This window comes from Arvicanthis niloticus, chromosome 12 (assembly GCF_011762505.2).
Source record: "Arvicanthis niloticus isolate mArvNil1 chromosome 12, mArvNil1.pat.X, whole genome shotgun sequence".
Taxonomy (NCBI): domain Eukaryota; kingdom Metazoa; phylum Chordata; class Mammalia; order Rodentia; family Muridae; genus Arvicanthis; species Arvicanthis niloticus.
Window position 1 is genome coordinate 9,095,884 of NC_047669.1, and position 15,877 is coordinate 9,111,760.

Here is a 15,877-nt window from a genome sequence, read left to right on the forward strand (position 1 = left end):
CTGCCTGCCCTGTGTCAAAGATGGGGGTGCCCTACTGCATCATCAAGGGAAAGGCCAGGCTGGGGCGCCTGGTCCACAGGAAGACATGCACCACTGTTGCCTTCACACAGGTTAACTCGGAAGACAAGGGTGCTCTGGCTAAGCTGGTGGAAGCTATTAGGACCAATTATAATGACAGATATGACGAGATACGCCGCCACTGGGGAGGCAACGTCCTGGGTCCTAAGTCTGTGGCTCGCATTGCCAAGCTGGAAAAGGCAAAGGCTAAAGAGCTCACCACTAAACTGAGTTCAATATACACTAAGTTTTCTGTACATAATTATAAGTACAAAATTTAAAAAAAAAAAGAAGAAGAAGAATGAGGACTGTGGGGCTGGAGAAATACCTCAACAGGATGCTGCCCTTTCAGAGGACCCAGGTTCAGTTCCCAGCACACAACTCAGCGATCTGCTGCCCTCTTCTGACCTCTGCAGGCACCTGCACATACATGGCACACACACACACAACTAAATTTTTCTTTTGAGAACATAAGGCTGGGGATATAGCTCAGATCATACAGTGCTTGCCTTGCATGTAGTGATGTCCTGGGTTCAGTTCCCAGCATACAAAAAAATATTAAATTAAAAAATTTAAATTTTAGCCAGGTGTGGTGGAGCATACCTTTAAACCCAGCACTTGGGAGGCAGAGAAAGGTGAATCTCTGAGAATCTGAGGCCAGCCTGGTTTATAGCTAGGGATGTCATACAAAGAAACCAAAAGAGAAAAAATAAGTTAGTTTTAAAAAATATATACTTGGGCTGGAGAGATGGCTCAGCGGTTAAGAGCACTGGCTGCTCTTCCAGAGGTCCTGAGTTCAATTCCAAGCCACCACGTGGTGGCTCACAACCATCTTTGTAATGGGATCAGATGCCCTCTTCTGGTGTGTCTGAAGACAGCAACAATGTACTCATATACATAAACTAAATAAATCTTTAAAAACATTAAATATATATATATTATGTATATATATATAATATACATAATATATTATGTATATATATAATATATATATATATTATGTATATATATATATGATATATATATATATACATAAACTGGACATGGAAAAACTTAAGAGGCTAAGTAAGAAAAGAACACCTCAGATTCAAGGCTAGCTTGGGGGACAAGTGAATTAAAACATAGCCTGGGCTTCAGAGTTACATCTTGTCTCAAAAAGACAAAACAAGACAAAACTGGGTCATTGATGGCTCAGGGGATAAAGGTTCTTGCCACCACACCTGACAACCCGAGTTCAAGCCTAGAACCTATAGGGTGTAAGGAGAGACCAACTTCTGTAACTTTTATATGCACGGTGTGCCACACCCCCACACATATATACACATACAAAATATAGAGAACAAAAATGTAAAAAATAAAAATATTTTATATTTTAATTAAAATTATTTAATATCTAATTACAAAAAGATAAAATAATACTCAAAAATTAAAAATAAATGAAACAAAACCAGCTGGGTACGTAGATCACACTTGCAACCCTAGCACTTAGAGTATGAGGCAGGAGGATTGGCATAAGCTTAAGGCAAGTCTGAACTTAATGAGTTCCTAGGCCAACCTGGGCTACAGAGTAAAACCCTGCTTCAACACAGCAAAACAAACAAAATAATGCATCTTGCAACCAACATATCTAAAAGTTGTTGTGCCAATACACTCAATAATAAATATGAGATTTGATTTCCTTTTTTTTTTTTTTTCCTCTTTCTGAACCTTCGTCTTCAAAAGCCAGTGCTTATTTTGCACCTATAGCCCATCTCAGTTCACACTGGCTTTGTTTCAAGTGTCAGTGGCTACAGGCACCTAACAGCTACTGTATTGTTTCTCAAAGGGCTGTGGGCAGACTACCTGCGTCTTCTGGGTGAAAATTTAGGCTCCTTATCTTGGCAGCAACTCATGGCAGAGTCTGGGCCTGGCATACATAAGATTCTGGATTCATCTCAGCACCAAACATAGGAAAGAAAGAAGGAAGAGAGGGAGGGAGGGAGAGATGGGAGGGAAAAAGCTGATGAGAAGTCAAACCAAGAGATAAACCTGGAGAGGAGACGCAGAAGAGAAGAAACCGACAAAGAGACTGCAGAGTGAAGATGGTGGCCTTACCTACCCTGGTCTCAGGAAATAATAGTGGTTTGTGTCTGTGGGTGACAGATCACATTCCACCCTGTGACCCAGTGAGCACACCCAAGCAAGGACACTGGGACTCAGAATCCTCCTGAGACAGCTGGGAGTAAATCTGGGGCTCGGAGAGCCTCACCAGAGGAGAGAACTGGGGACCTCCATGGAAGTAGACAATTGATTTGTAGACCGGAAGTCGAGTCCGGGTCTCAGGGTCAGTCACATGGGCCTAGAGTAGCAGAAAGCCTGGCTTGGGGAATTTCTGTAATTAGAGGCTGAGAACACTGCCGTTCACGTAGAGAACGGCGCTTGGGTAGAACGAAATGCTTGGCCTAAGGGTACATCTGGTCCATTTCTTCCTAGCTCTGTGATCAGTGACCTCAAGTTGGCAGTGACATCATTAGTCACTTCCAAGGAAATCAGTGTAGAAACCAGCAATTGTATAAATCAACACCTGCCACTGAACCCCATGGCAACACACCATGGGAAAGAAAAATCCCCTCTATCAGAAAATGATTTCTAGGGTGAGGCAGACCCAAGCCTCTGTCCTTCTAAGTGTGAGGATTCTCATTCTCTCTCTCTCTCTCTCTCTCTCTCTCTCTCTCTCTCTCTCTCCTCCTCCTCCTCCTCCTCCTCCTCCTCCTCCTCCTCCTCCTCCCCTCCTCCTCCTCCTTCTTCTCTCTCTCTCTCCCTCCCTCCCTCCCTCCCCCCCCCCCTCTCTTTCTCTGTCAACTTTTAAAACTACGTTGGTTCCCTAGAAAGGTAGGGAAATTAGGTAATTAAAGTAGCCTTGGCTTTTGGGAAAACTGAGGGAAAAAAATCCAAGGCAAACACCCTGAAGCCATGCCGGCAAGCTGGGTGCAGGGAGGGGGATTTAGGACTGTGAGGTTATCCACCCCCTCAATATATTTGGAGTCATTTACATTTCCTCTCCTTCCACACACTTCAGTCTTACAGTCTCCCTAAATTTAAAACCCGGGCAGGAGAATGAGTCCTGAGAAGGGTGAATGATAGTCTCTTGAAAGCCTGAACCAGCCCTCAGCCCCGTGAATAGCTGTGGAAAATTCCTACGTTCTAGGCAAGAGATGCAGTCTTTGTCCTTCAGGATTTGACCTCCTGCAATTCTGGTATTCATTCATGTTAGCTAGAAAGCTGAGATTTAGCTACAAGTTTCCCATCTCCTTTTGTGTTCACGAGTCTGCAGCCATGCAGCCATGCCTAGTAAGTCCTGGCTATGTCGTCCAAGCCTGAATCAACCCAAAGGAAGAAGGCTCTCTGGGCACAGGTCAGATTCCAGGAGATACTGGCTGGGGGTTACCATAACAAAAATAAGGTCACCACCAGGCTTTTCTGTGACAAACACAGTTTGCACAATGTTCTACATGGGCTGAGGTCAATGTTGCCTGTGTGGTGGTGCTCTCCCAGAGAACACATGCCCACGTGAGACCTCTGGTAACCAACAGGAACCTTACCTGTGATTCTCCCCAGCTTCCCATCATACATTTCTCCAACAAATCCAGATATGTGGGCTCCTAGGCTTACTCCAATCATGTAAATGTTGTCCAGAGAAGCTCCTTTGGCCTAGAATTTCATTAATACATTGTAAGAGTTCAAGAAATTGACCACACTTGCAGAGATTTCCTGTTTACTTTGAAGGAATATTCCTAAATACTTTATATCTGTTCTCACTTGGGCTATTTTGTGTGTGGGTAGATATGCATGCACAACTATACACATATGTGTAGAGGTCAGAGGTCAAAGAGTCAGGTGTCCAGCTGGAGAGATAGCTCAGTGGTTAGGAACACTTGTTGCTCTTGCAGCTCAGTAGTAAAGCACTTGCCTGCCTCTTAAGTCAGTCATAAGCCTTAGGGTCAATCCCCAGCATAGCAGAAAAAGAGGGGAAGTTACAGCATCCTGCAATGTTGAGAAGACTCCTTTAATACACAAAGAAGAAAAGCTAAGCCCATGTCTGACCCAGTGGGGAGGGCACAGAGTAGGATTCAAAACAACCTGCTAGCCCCAAATTTGTGTACTTTATTGTCTCCACTCCCGACTCTGCTGGATGTCAAGCAGAGACATGTTTAGGGCTTCCAGATAGGGGAAGGGATGATAAAGCACTTAGATGACTCCTAATGGAGTCACTATCCCAGGGAAGAAAAGGTGAGGGAGGGTAGACCTGGCTGTGGGCAGGCTGTGGGCAGCTTGCTCTGAGCCACCCAAATGTTAACCTGCTTGCTGGGGAGCTCACATAAAACTCACATCACCATCACACACAGTGGTCACCTCGTTGGGGGGGGGGGGTGTCCCTTTGAAATTGCTTTGACTTCATGTGATTGTTTTGTTTTTCAAGACACAGCTTCTCCTTGTAGACCTGGCTATTCTGGAACTCCCTCTGTAGACCAGAATGGTATCAAACTCACAGAGAACTGCTTGCTTCCGCTTCCTGAGCCCTGGGATTAAAGACTTGTGCTACCACAACCAGGCTCAATCCACATCTTTGTTATGTTAAAGGAGGGGGGAGGTGCAGTTTATGCCAACACTCTCTAAATAAAAGCTAAGGTGCTGCCTTGGGAGGCTTTCTAAAAACAATGACTGTCCCACCACCACCTGTTTTCACTGTGGTTGGGAAGAACCCGGACATAAGTAGCTTAACTAACAACTCTAGGCAGAGCCTCTCCTACTCAAAGACACCCTCATAGTACTCACAAAATGACACTCCTTTCACAAGCTACTTGCCATTCGCTACAGATTATGAGGACTTAAGATCTACAACATTTAAAATGAGAACATTGCCCCATGCCCCTTTGCTATGGGATGGACAACCTGCAGAGCCACACCCTCTTCCCTGGGTCTCTTCAGATTCACACAAAGTTACAAAATGTTACAAAATAGCCCCCCAGCAGCCAACCAAGTGATGCCTCTTGGCCTTAAGCTTCCAAACAAGCCACCAAGGTCATCTAAAACAAGTCTTTCTTACCAACATCTGGTCGATAAATTCCTTCAAAATAAGAGCTACTTTTCTGGTCTTGCTAGACGCGTGGGGGTATATCACAGTCGTCGCTCCTCGATTCCAATCAACAACCATCACATTCATCTCTTGTACCCTGATCAAACTCTGTACCAGCTCCTCCATCCAAACTGGAGGGGAGCCTGTTGGCCGGAAACCATGGATTATAAAAGTGGTTTTCTTGGTCACATTTAAGCTCCCCAGAGCTGTGGAGTTGATGACTTGTGCACAGGTCTGGTCTCTCTGTGTGTAGAGCATCAGTCTCACACTTAGTCCTGTACCTACCACCGCACTGTGGAAGCTCAGTCTGGTGAAGGATGGGCATGTTTCATCTGTATCTGGAAATAAGAATTAGATGACATCATGCAGGGCCTCCTAAGCAAGGAAGTGCTATGACTCATTCTTTACACTCTTACATTGCTCACAGCACCCCACAGGAGCTGAGTGAAGCTGGTAAAGTCATACTTAGTCTAGTATTTCTAAGTAGTGATTCCTGGTTTCTCCGAACATCTTTCACCAAACTCCTTCAAGGTTGAAAGCAGAAGTTAGCTCAATGGAGCTTCTACAGCCCTCCCAGCCTTAAGTATCCTTGTAGAGTGAAAAATTATAAAGGCTATTTTATGAAATATGTAGACTTTTTCTTTGCCCTTAGACCTAGGCAGAAGTGCAGATTCCAGAACGAGGAACTGAATGTCAGATTTTCACCACCCCAGAACACATTCCAGGTGAAGGACACTCTGCCCCTGAATCAAGCCACAAACAATAGGCCCACCTATGGGTGGGAGAGGCCCAAGGCAGGAAGACACATTCCTGACTACAGATAAAGATGCTGCCACCTAGGTGGGGCTATAGCCGGAAGATAGTTAATCTGAAATAGTTGGTAAAGGCAGGATAAGACACAATGACATGATAAAAACCACATTTTTGAGAAGAATGCAGGGTGATTTCCACATGACACTAACCATTCAGGGTGGGTTTTCTGGAATGTTTCACTATTCTTATGTTATGTATCCTTGGCAACCCCTCATCCCTTCCCCACTCCCCTGTTTTGTGGTTTTTCCCTTTAAAACCCTCCACGGACTGGATGTTGGGGACATCCTGCGAAAGTACGTGGTCAGACCGCTGGCTGCCAGCTCTTTCCCTAATAAACCTCTGCTGATTGCATCCAGGTATGGTTTCTTGTGATTTTTGGGTGGTCGTGATTTCCTGAGACTTGAGGAAGGGTCTCCCGAGTTTGGAGGTCTTTATTCTCACTCCCCAGCTCCCTCAGAACCTGTGAGTGCCTCCCAGCACAGTGAAATCATCTTTCAGGGCTATTCTGGATACTGAGTGTAGGGGTGTCTACCCTGTGAGATCCCATTCTCCTTGAATGGTAATTTCCAGCTATGTATCCTCAGAGAGATAGAACACAGACAGAGTCCATGGTCTCTTGTGTAGAACCCTCTCCTGAGAGGATGGTCAGAGAATGCTCTGCCCCACCCTGAGCATCTGAAAATGCAGACCATGTCAGCTGGTGCTGGGCCCTTTTCTTCTAGGCTCCTCAAGCTCGCCTTTCAAAGCTTTGCCTGCCTTAGAAGAAAGTTGGACTCGAGGAAGGGATAGCACAAACCTGAAAGGTCTTCTTGTTGTTTGGTACAGGATCTTAATATGAAATTCAGTCCAGCTCAGACTTACCACGAAGCCCTAGCTTCAACCTTGGAATCCACCTGTCGCACCCACTTAATTCTAGGATTACAGCTATGCCCTGCCATGCCATGCTCCATGCCTGGCTTGGAGTTCGAGGCCAGCCTGGTCTACAGAGTGAGTTCCAGGACAGCCAGGACTACACAGAGAAACCCTGTCTCAAAAAAACAAAAAACAAAACAAAACAAAAAAAAAAAAAATCAAACACACACACACCGAGGCTTGCAGAGGACACAGAGATTCAGTTCCCAGCACCCACATGTGGTATACAAGCACCTGTAGCTCCAGCTCCAGGAGATTTGAAGCCCTCTCATCTCTACCAGCTGCTGCATCCATAGAGTGAACACAAACACACTCAGGAATACAGCAAAAAAAGAAAATCAAATTCAAAGAAAAGGAAAAATATATATGGATGTATTATATTAAGATGAAGAGTTAAATGAAGAGTTTTGAGGTCCTTGTGTAGAGTGAAAAATTATAAAGGCCATTTTATGAAATATGTGTAGATTTTTTGCCTTACAGAACTGAAAATAAGATTTCAGGCCTTCACATTCCAGGTGAAGGACACTTGCTGGATTACATTCCTCAAGCCTCGCCCAAGGCAGGAAGGCATTCCTGATTACAGATAAAGATGCTACCACCTAGGTGGGGCCCTAGCCCTATAGCCGGAAAAAGTAAAGATAGCAATCTGAAATGGCCGGATAGGGCACAATGGCATGGTAAAAACCACATTTTTGAGAAGAATGCAGGGCGATTTCCACATGACACTAATCATTTAGAGTGAATACCTCTGAATTGTTCCACTGTTTTCATGTTTTGTATCTTTAACAACCCCATCCCACTCCCCTGGTTTGTGGTTTTTCCCTTTAAAACCCTCCAAGGACTGGCCGAGGGGGTCGGACCTTGACTCCAGCGTGAGTACCTGGTCAGACCGCTGGCTGCCAGCTCTTTCCCTAATAAACCTCTGCTGATTGCATCCAGGTATGGTTTCTTGTGATCTTTGGGTGGTCGCGATTCCGGAGGCTTGAGGAAGGGTCTCCCGAGTATGTGGCTCTTCACTTGATTTTGGAATTTGTCGGAATTGAACCTTTGCAATATTACACAATGCTTTGATCAAAAGCTGCTGAGAGGCTTTAGTGAGCTACTCAGAGATGGGACACACATGCGCAGGACCCTGCATCCAGCTCCAGCCACCGAGAGACAAAGGGCACAAACGCAAATACGGGTGAAAATTCTACTTTCCAGACAAAACATAAAGATCAGGAACTGCATTATTTTAAATTGAATTCTTTGATAGCCATCCTGTACTGCACCATGCCACACTGGGCTTCATTTATGGAGAGCAGCTCTGTAGAAAGTGAAGCACAGCTCCTACAGCAAGCCGGGAGCATCCCCTAGGGTAATGTTAATGCCAGGGAGAAGTTGAGGGAACAGGGATGGAACAGAAGGGGAGAGACATTAACTTCTGATGGGCCACCAAAAGGCGGGGGAACCTTGGGACACACCTATTCTGACTTCTCTCAATGGAAACTTAAGAACCTAACTATGTAGAGACATCTGTGTACTTTTGGTCATGGCGCCAATCACAGTAATAGTGACCAAAGTCATACACAATGCTCTGGGCCCTATATTGCTGCTGGTATACTCAGGCATGGTCCTGTAGTAGGTCAACACTTCCATGTCACCCTTCACTTCCTCTTCCCTAAAAAGAAATGCCCTTGAGAACCCAGACTGCACCTGTTGGTCTGCTTGGAAAGCCCATCCCAGAGCAATAACTCCCTACTTAATTAGTCATCTGATAGTACCGGAGGTGTTGTGGAACAGGGCGCCGAGCTCTCTGGGTCTGATCCATCTGTAAAACTAAGAAGTTTTGTTGTTGTTTGTTTGTTTGTTTGTTTGTTTCATTTTGTTTGTTTGTTTTTAGTTGGTTGGTTTTCAAGACAAGAGTTTCTCTGTGTGTAGCCCTGGCTGTCTTAGAACTCACTCTAGACCAGGCTGGCCTCAAACTCAGAGATCACCTGCTGCCTCCCCAATGCTGGGATTAAAGGGAGTTCACCACCACCTCCCAGCTAAAGCTAAGTTTTGTTCCAGTCTGTGCAGCCTACTCTCCAGACGCTCTGGAAAATCATGTTGTTTTTCCGCATGCTACCCATGTGTGCCAGAGAGGAATATGGCTGGGGTTAAGCCTGAATGATCTCATCCTGGGGAAGACAGATGTTTCTGTTCTTAACCACTAGGTCTGTTCACCTTTGGACACATGAACTGTAGGCCTTTGGGTTAGAAGCCACATATTCACCTGGGTCCTTGAGAGACAGGAGGCTGGTGAGCTGAAGGTCAGCCTGGACTATAATGAGAACTTGTTACAGGAGGTGGGGGTGAAGAATTTGTAGAATGCACAGTGGACTTCACCAGGCCATCTGCCCTTTGGCCCCACCTAACAAGGCTTATCTGAAACAGGAGAAATTATACCTGTCCTTTTCAGATTATTTTGGAATTCAGTTACTCTGAAATAACATTTCCTTTCATCCTGTGGTCTTAGAATAAAAATGGCCTCAGTTGGCTCATGTATTTTCATGCTTAGTCCCCAATTGATGAACTGTTTGGGAAGGTTTAGGAAGTGTGACCTTGTTGGAGGAGTTGTGTCACTGGAGGAAGGTTTTAAAGTTTCAAAAGCTCATGCCAGGTCCAGTTTTTCTCCCCCCCGCCCCCCACTTTCTGTGCCTGCTGCCTATGGATCAGGATATAAAGCTCTTAGCTATTGCTCCAGCACCATACCCGTATGCGTCTTGCCATGATAACAAACTAACCTCTGAGACTAAGCAAGCTCCCACTTCAATACTTTCTTTTATAAGACTTGCCCTGGCCATGGGGTCTCTTCACAGCAGTAGAACAGTGAGTAAGACACGCCTCTATCTCACGGAGGTTGTCCTATTACAGGTAACTTTGTCTCAGGGGCTCACCATCAATCTGTCTGAAATAGTCTCTGACCTGTGCTAGGACTGATACCTGCTCTACCCAGTCTTTCTAACCCAACCCTTCCTTTCTCAGGTGCCAGCCCCAAAGCATTCTGGGATGTCTTCCTGCCCACTTTTCCCTCCTTTCTGGATCCATCTACTATACTCCCATCAATAGAGATCTTGGGTTCATTGGTTTCTTCATTCATTTGTTTTGATTTGTTTGTTTGTTTTTAATTACACCAACGAGGGACACAGTACATTCTTGCCATGGTGTGGAGGTCAGAAGGTATAGTAGTTGGCTCTCCTCCCACCATGATGGAACTCTGGTGGGCTGGCTCAGCAGCAAGTGTCTGTAACCACTGAGCCCCATTGAGACAAGGTAGCATTATACAACCCAGGCTGGCTTCAAACTCACGATATTTCTGCCTCAGCCCCCCTAGTCCTGGAGTCATAGGCATGTCTGGTTCAAGACTAAACTTACTGTTTATTCATTTTTTTCCCATTTGAAAAATATATTATGAGGGTGTCATGTACATGTCTGGTACCCAAAGAGGCCCAAAGAGGGTATCAGATTCCCTGAAAGTGGAGTTATAAGTGATACTGATCTGTCTTGTGGGTGATGAGAATCAAATCTCGGTCCTCTGGAAGAACAACAAGTGCTCTTAACCACTGAGTCATCCCTCCAGCCTATTTATTAATTCTGACTCCTAAAAGGTCCAACTCAGGCCCTTTTGCATATGAGGCAAGCATTCTACCACTCAGCTCTATCTTTGGTTCCCAGAACTAAACATTTGTAAAAGACAACAATGAATCTAGACCATGTAACAAATTAGCTTAAGCTGCTTGGGGTCAGGGTATTGTGTTGCTTGTATCAAATGTGTTCCTAGTACTGGAGCTTTTTGTTGGTGTCAAAATTCTCAGCATTTTGGAGAGCATACAAACAGGAGACATTGTGAGAAATAAGCGTGTTCAATGGCTTGCCACATAAATTTTCATATTTTATGCTAATGTATTTAAAGCTATGAACTAGTTTATGCTTCCCAAACGACAATTTTTGGGCTATTTAAATGATTTCTTACAAAGTCAAGGTTACTCAGAGGACAACCAGTATATTAAACTGGTTTTTCAAGTTTAATCTCGTCTCTCGTAGTTCACTGAAACAGGAAAAATTATGCCTGTCCTTTTTAGACTGCTTACCCTGAAATAACATTTCTTACTGACAGCTGGAAAATTACAAGGAAATGAACTCTGTATACAGCACCCTTTGAGGAAGAATCTGGATTCTATACAGAGGTGGCATAATTGTTATTTAGGACGTTCTTTCTTATATTAAAATAAACAGATTCAAGTTGAAAATCAGGACTATCATCAATAGCCTTTTTATCTTGTGTGACTCCTACTGGCCTGAGGATGATCTTGAAAGCCTGGTCTTCCTGCCTCCACTTCACAGGTGCTGGAGCTGCAGGTGTGCACACCACACCAAGTTTATGCAGTGCTGCAGATCAAGGCCAGGTTTCATGCATGCCAGACAGGCACCCTTAACTGAGACACATCACAGACTCACAGAGACACTTTCTTATAGTCTTGGCCATGTCTATTTACACATACTGACCACGGATGCTCTCCTGATGGACTGACAGAGTTAAACCATCATGAATTTCAGATCATAAAGCTAAAAGTCTTAAATAAAAACACAGTACAGTTTTGAAAAAAAGCGGGGTTTGGAAGTCAGACCTAGGTTTAAAATCTAGAACTATTTCCTAGGTATCCACGCTGGCCCATCGCCTAGCCTCTCTTGAGTCTCACTCTTGCATTTATAAAATGACCATAATAATGATAATCTCAGGCAGTTCTACAAAGGTAGGTTCAATTTGAAACCAAAAACGTGTGTCCCTACACATATATAGTTATTTGAATATGAACTGTCTTCCACAGGTTCATGTGTTTGCACATCTGTCCCCAAATGTTGGCACTTGTTTTAAGAGGCTGTAGAATCCTTGGGAAGTTGGGTCCTAGCTAAAGGAATAGTCCCTAAGGGCCAGGCCTTAAGTATTATGGGCTGGGCACATTTCCAGCCCCAGCTCTCTGTTTCCTGACTGCTAAGGTGTAGCAGCGGCACCATCAGCTCCACCACCATCATCAGAGCCCCAAGCCACCCTGTTTTCTCATGTGATGGACTAAATCCTCTTGTGCCTCCAGCCAAAGAAGCCCCTCCTCTTTAAGTTACTTCTGCTGGTATTCTGTCACAGCAACGGGGAAATTAATTCAATATGCTCATTATGGGTTCAATCTCCAGTGCACGCACACACGCATGCGCGTGCGCACACACAATAGTATTTTGAACCAACTAAAAACAGTTTATCAACACCCCATCATAAAGAAAAGGAAGGGAAGGGACTTTCTGAATAAAGTTCTGTGTGATTCAGTCTGTTTACACAGCATCACAAACCCTCATAAACTGCTGCACAAGGAAGTGGAGCCAGCCTGGGCCACCAGGGAACAGGTTGCTGATAAATAGCTTTTACCACATATAGGTGATAGTTAAAAAAAAAAAAAAAAGTAGCCTTTCTTTACGAAAAATGTTGGTGTTTTGTTCATTGTGCATTTATCTGCAATACTTTTAAATATTGTATTGGAGTATCACTTATCAGGAGGGTAGAGTGGGCAGAGGCACCGGCCTGGAAGCCTAAGAACCGGAATCCAGAACCCACATGGTAGAGAGAACTGATGCTTGCAAGTTGCAACTCCCTATCACAATGTGGTTTGTGCATGTATGCACATGCATGCACTCATGTGTAGAACACAAATAAACACATGCACATGCACGTGAGCACACACACAAACAAAATAAACAAAAATAAATAAACTAACTAATTAAATGTAATTTTTCAAGGTAAAAAACATAGCACTTGCAAGATGGCTCAGCAGTTAAAGTTACCGTCCGGTCTTCCTGAGGACTTGGGTTTGATTCCCAGCACCCACATGGTGGCTCACACCTAATGGTGATTCCAGTCTCAGATCGGACACCCTCTTCTGATCTCTATGGACACTGCATGCACATGAGACACAGCTACATTCAGGAAAACACTCAAGATGAAATCTCAAAGAAAATTTAAAAATCACTTATTTTGATATCTGAGTTTTGGTCCCTCCTCTCCTTGATGGTTTTCTGTGGAATGATGTTCTCACCCTCTTTACCCTAAGCCCCAGCCTGTCAGGACTGCTCTAAGAATTTTAGGTGATACTTATGAGGTTTCCAGAGCCTTGGCACATAGATGACGGACTGGGAAAATACTATTTGCCACATAGGATTGTACAAAGACTTGAAACAGTGCAGTCAAGGTGGGCTGGAAATAAGTCCTAATATAATTATTATACATTTTCTAGTTTGATTCTAAGCTTCATCTATTAACATACTCATAGAACTTTTAACACTTTTAATCATTTTATCAAATTGAGTTCTACTGTCTTATCCTTTGCATTATTTTATTTTTAACTTTTTTTTACATTTTCTTTAGTATTGCTTGTGCACATGTGCTTGCATGCCAGAGCTCACACATGAGAAGCCAGTGTTCCCCTTCCATCTCTCCGGAGTTAGGAGATCCAACTCAGCTTGCCAGGCTTACGCAGTTGGCGCTTTTACCCACTCAGCCAGCTCACATGTGTGTGTGTGCGCACATGTAGAGTATGTTTGAGCATGTGGAGGCTCTCAGAGTTTGGCAGGTGTCTTCCTCAGTCACTCATCAGTTTATGAACTGAGGCAGGCTCTTATTAGAGCCGAGAGATCTCTGATTCTGTTGATCCAGCAGGCTTGGGGACTCTTTGTCCCTGCCCACAGCGCTCTGAGGTTCCAAGCGGGATTTCACACCTCTTAAGCATTTATGTGGGTTCATATTTATCTGGAAAGTGCTTCTCAGCCCCAAAGACCACTTTCTTTAACAACCAGTTTAATACTGGAACCTGCAAGATGGCTCAGTGGGTCAAGGTCGATAGCAAGCCTGACAGCCTGAGTTGTATCCAGTACCACACAGTGGGAGTAAAAAACCAGCTCCTACAAGTTGTACTCTGACCTCCACATGTGCACTGTGGCTTGTGCACCCACACATATTAAGTAAACAAATGCAATGGAAAATAGTTTGATATTTGAAACCTTGCCGAGCCCTGGAGTAGAGACATTTCTGCTATATCTAGTCTGCATTTGAGGTTTCCTGTTGGTTGGTTGGTTGGTTGGTTGGTTGGTTGGTTGGTTGGTTGGTTTTTAACGTTATTCTTGCAGTTGGGAACATAACTCAGTAGTTGCATGTTTGCCTAGTGTATGTTAAGGCCCTAGGTTTAAAAGGACCTAGCACCGTCTGCTGCTGTCTCCACCAAAGGTTATTTCCTTAGAACAAATAGCACAGGCCACTTTTAGGAGCCATGGACCCTCATGAGTGGTCTACAGGTCTGATATCTGCCCCTGCCCTTTAAAAAGTTATGTCAAGGCTGGGTGTGGTGGGGAACACCTTTATCCCAGTGAATTCAAGACCGGCCTGGCTTACAGTATAAGTTCCAGGGCAGCCAGTGCTACATAGAGAAACCCTGTCTTAAAAAAACGAACACAAGTTATGTCAGAATTCACAGTCACAAGCTTTGTGTGAAATGGAAGTGGGTTCCAGAAGGACTGAGAAGTGCATTTCATTTCATGTTTGTTATCTCACCCATGGAGATCCATATTTTCACTTTGATTTTATTATCTTTTTTTGTACTGAAAATTGAACCTGGAGTGTCATATACATTAGGCATATGTATGGCTGAACTACATCCTCGGCTTGGCAATTAGTAATTTTTATTTTTATTTTTTTGGTTTTTTTCGAGACAGGGTTTCTCTGTGTAGTCCTGGCTGTCCTGGAACTCACTCTGTAGACCAGGCTGGCCTCGAACTTAGAAATTTGCCTGTCTCTGCCTCCCAAGTGCTGGGATTAAAGGCATTTGCCACCACCGCCCGGCGGCAATTAATAATTTTTAAGTTATAAATATATCACTGCACCATTATAAGAAATTTATGTTTTTTTTATGAAATTATGATTTTTCTAACAGTGGTTTAAATACACGTAAATAAATACACGAAAGTATAAAAATTTACCATTGCAAAAAAAAATGAAACAAAAAAATGAGAAAAACAACTTCTCTGTGTAAGCATTACAAAATAAATTTTTACAGTTTCAAAAAAATAAGTTATTTAATTTTATATAGCTGAAAGACACAATTTAACTATGAAAAAATTAATACTACCTTAGCCTTTTCAAGTTAATTCAAAGAGACAAGGGGTTGAACTATGGTTGAGGGGAAAAAATTCACCGTAAGAAAGCTCATTCTACCCATAGCTCCTGGCGTCAAATATGCTCACATAGAACTTTGAAAGTCGACTAATACTTCTTAAAAACATTGGCTAAATGACCTACCTGATTTCACCAAGCACGTGAAACTGATGAGAAAGCACAACCTCAGCATAGGGAACCTCAAGAGATCATGTGTCCCAAACACAAGGACACTCCGCACTCCGCAGAGACTGGCTTTCCCGAGTTCCCACCTAGGAGTCTGGCTTTCTCCAAGAGAGCTAACATAGGGCTAATACAGAGTCCGTGACAACAGGAAGTCCCTGAGGGAGGTTCTGTGGCCCTGTTAGTCCTGTCAGGATCTTTGGCTCCTCCTCTTTGCAATAAAAGATCTGGGACTTTCTGCTTGCACAATTGGTGCATATGTTAATGTGCCATTTGCATTTGAGGATGACGGAGTTTCCTTCTTCGTGGGCGGTTTACTAGCTGTTTGGCTTGGTGTGTTGAAATCACCTCATTTGAGATCCTTTTCCTTTATGAATGAATCCTGAATGACAAATCCGGGTCAGTATTCCCCTATTACCACTGTGTATACAAAACCACTTTCACGTTAACTCACATGCACCTTCTCCACGGAGCAGGCTTTAGACTTTTAAGAACATTTCAGTAAGTCCAGTTCTACAGCCGTATTTACGAATATATCTGTGCTTTAGATTAGGAAGATCTTTTGTATTTAACCTTCTCCCCAT

General features: G+C 43.8%; 1 protein-coding gene across 4 annotated transcripts in view; it reads right to left on the reverse strand.

Annotated features, from left to right (window-relative positions):
• The window catches only part of Liph (lipase H), a 43,914-nt gene extending 28,434 nt beyond the window's left edge, over positions 1-15,480 (reverse strand). For 2 of the 4 annotated variants that reach the window (XM_076942720.1, XM_076942721.1), the window contains exons 1-3: positions 15,255-15,480; positions 5,144-5,511; positions 3,639-3,747 (exon numbers count right to left, since the gene is read on the reverse strand). In XM_076942720.1, coding sequence (XP_076798835.1) covers positions 3,639-3,747; positions 5,144-5,511; positions 15,255-15,303 — 526 coding nt within the window. In that variant the 5' untranslated portion in view covers positions 15,304-15,480. The remainder of the gene's footprint in view (positions 1-3,638; positions 3,748-5,143; positions 5,512-15,254) is intronic. The other 2 variants (XM_034515052.2, XM_034515054.2) reach the window with 2 other exon arrangements.
• Positions 15,481-15,877: the final 397 nt, after the last annotated feature.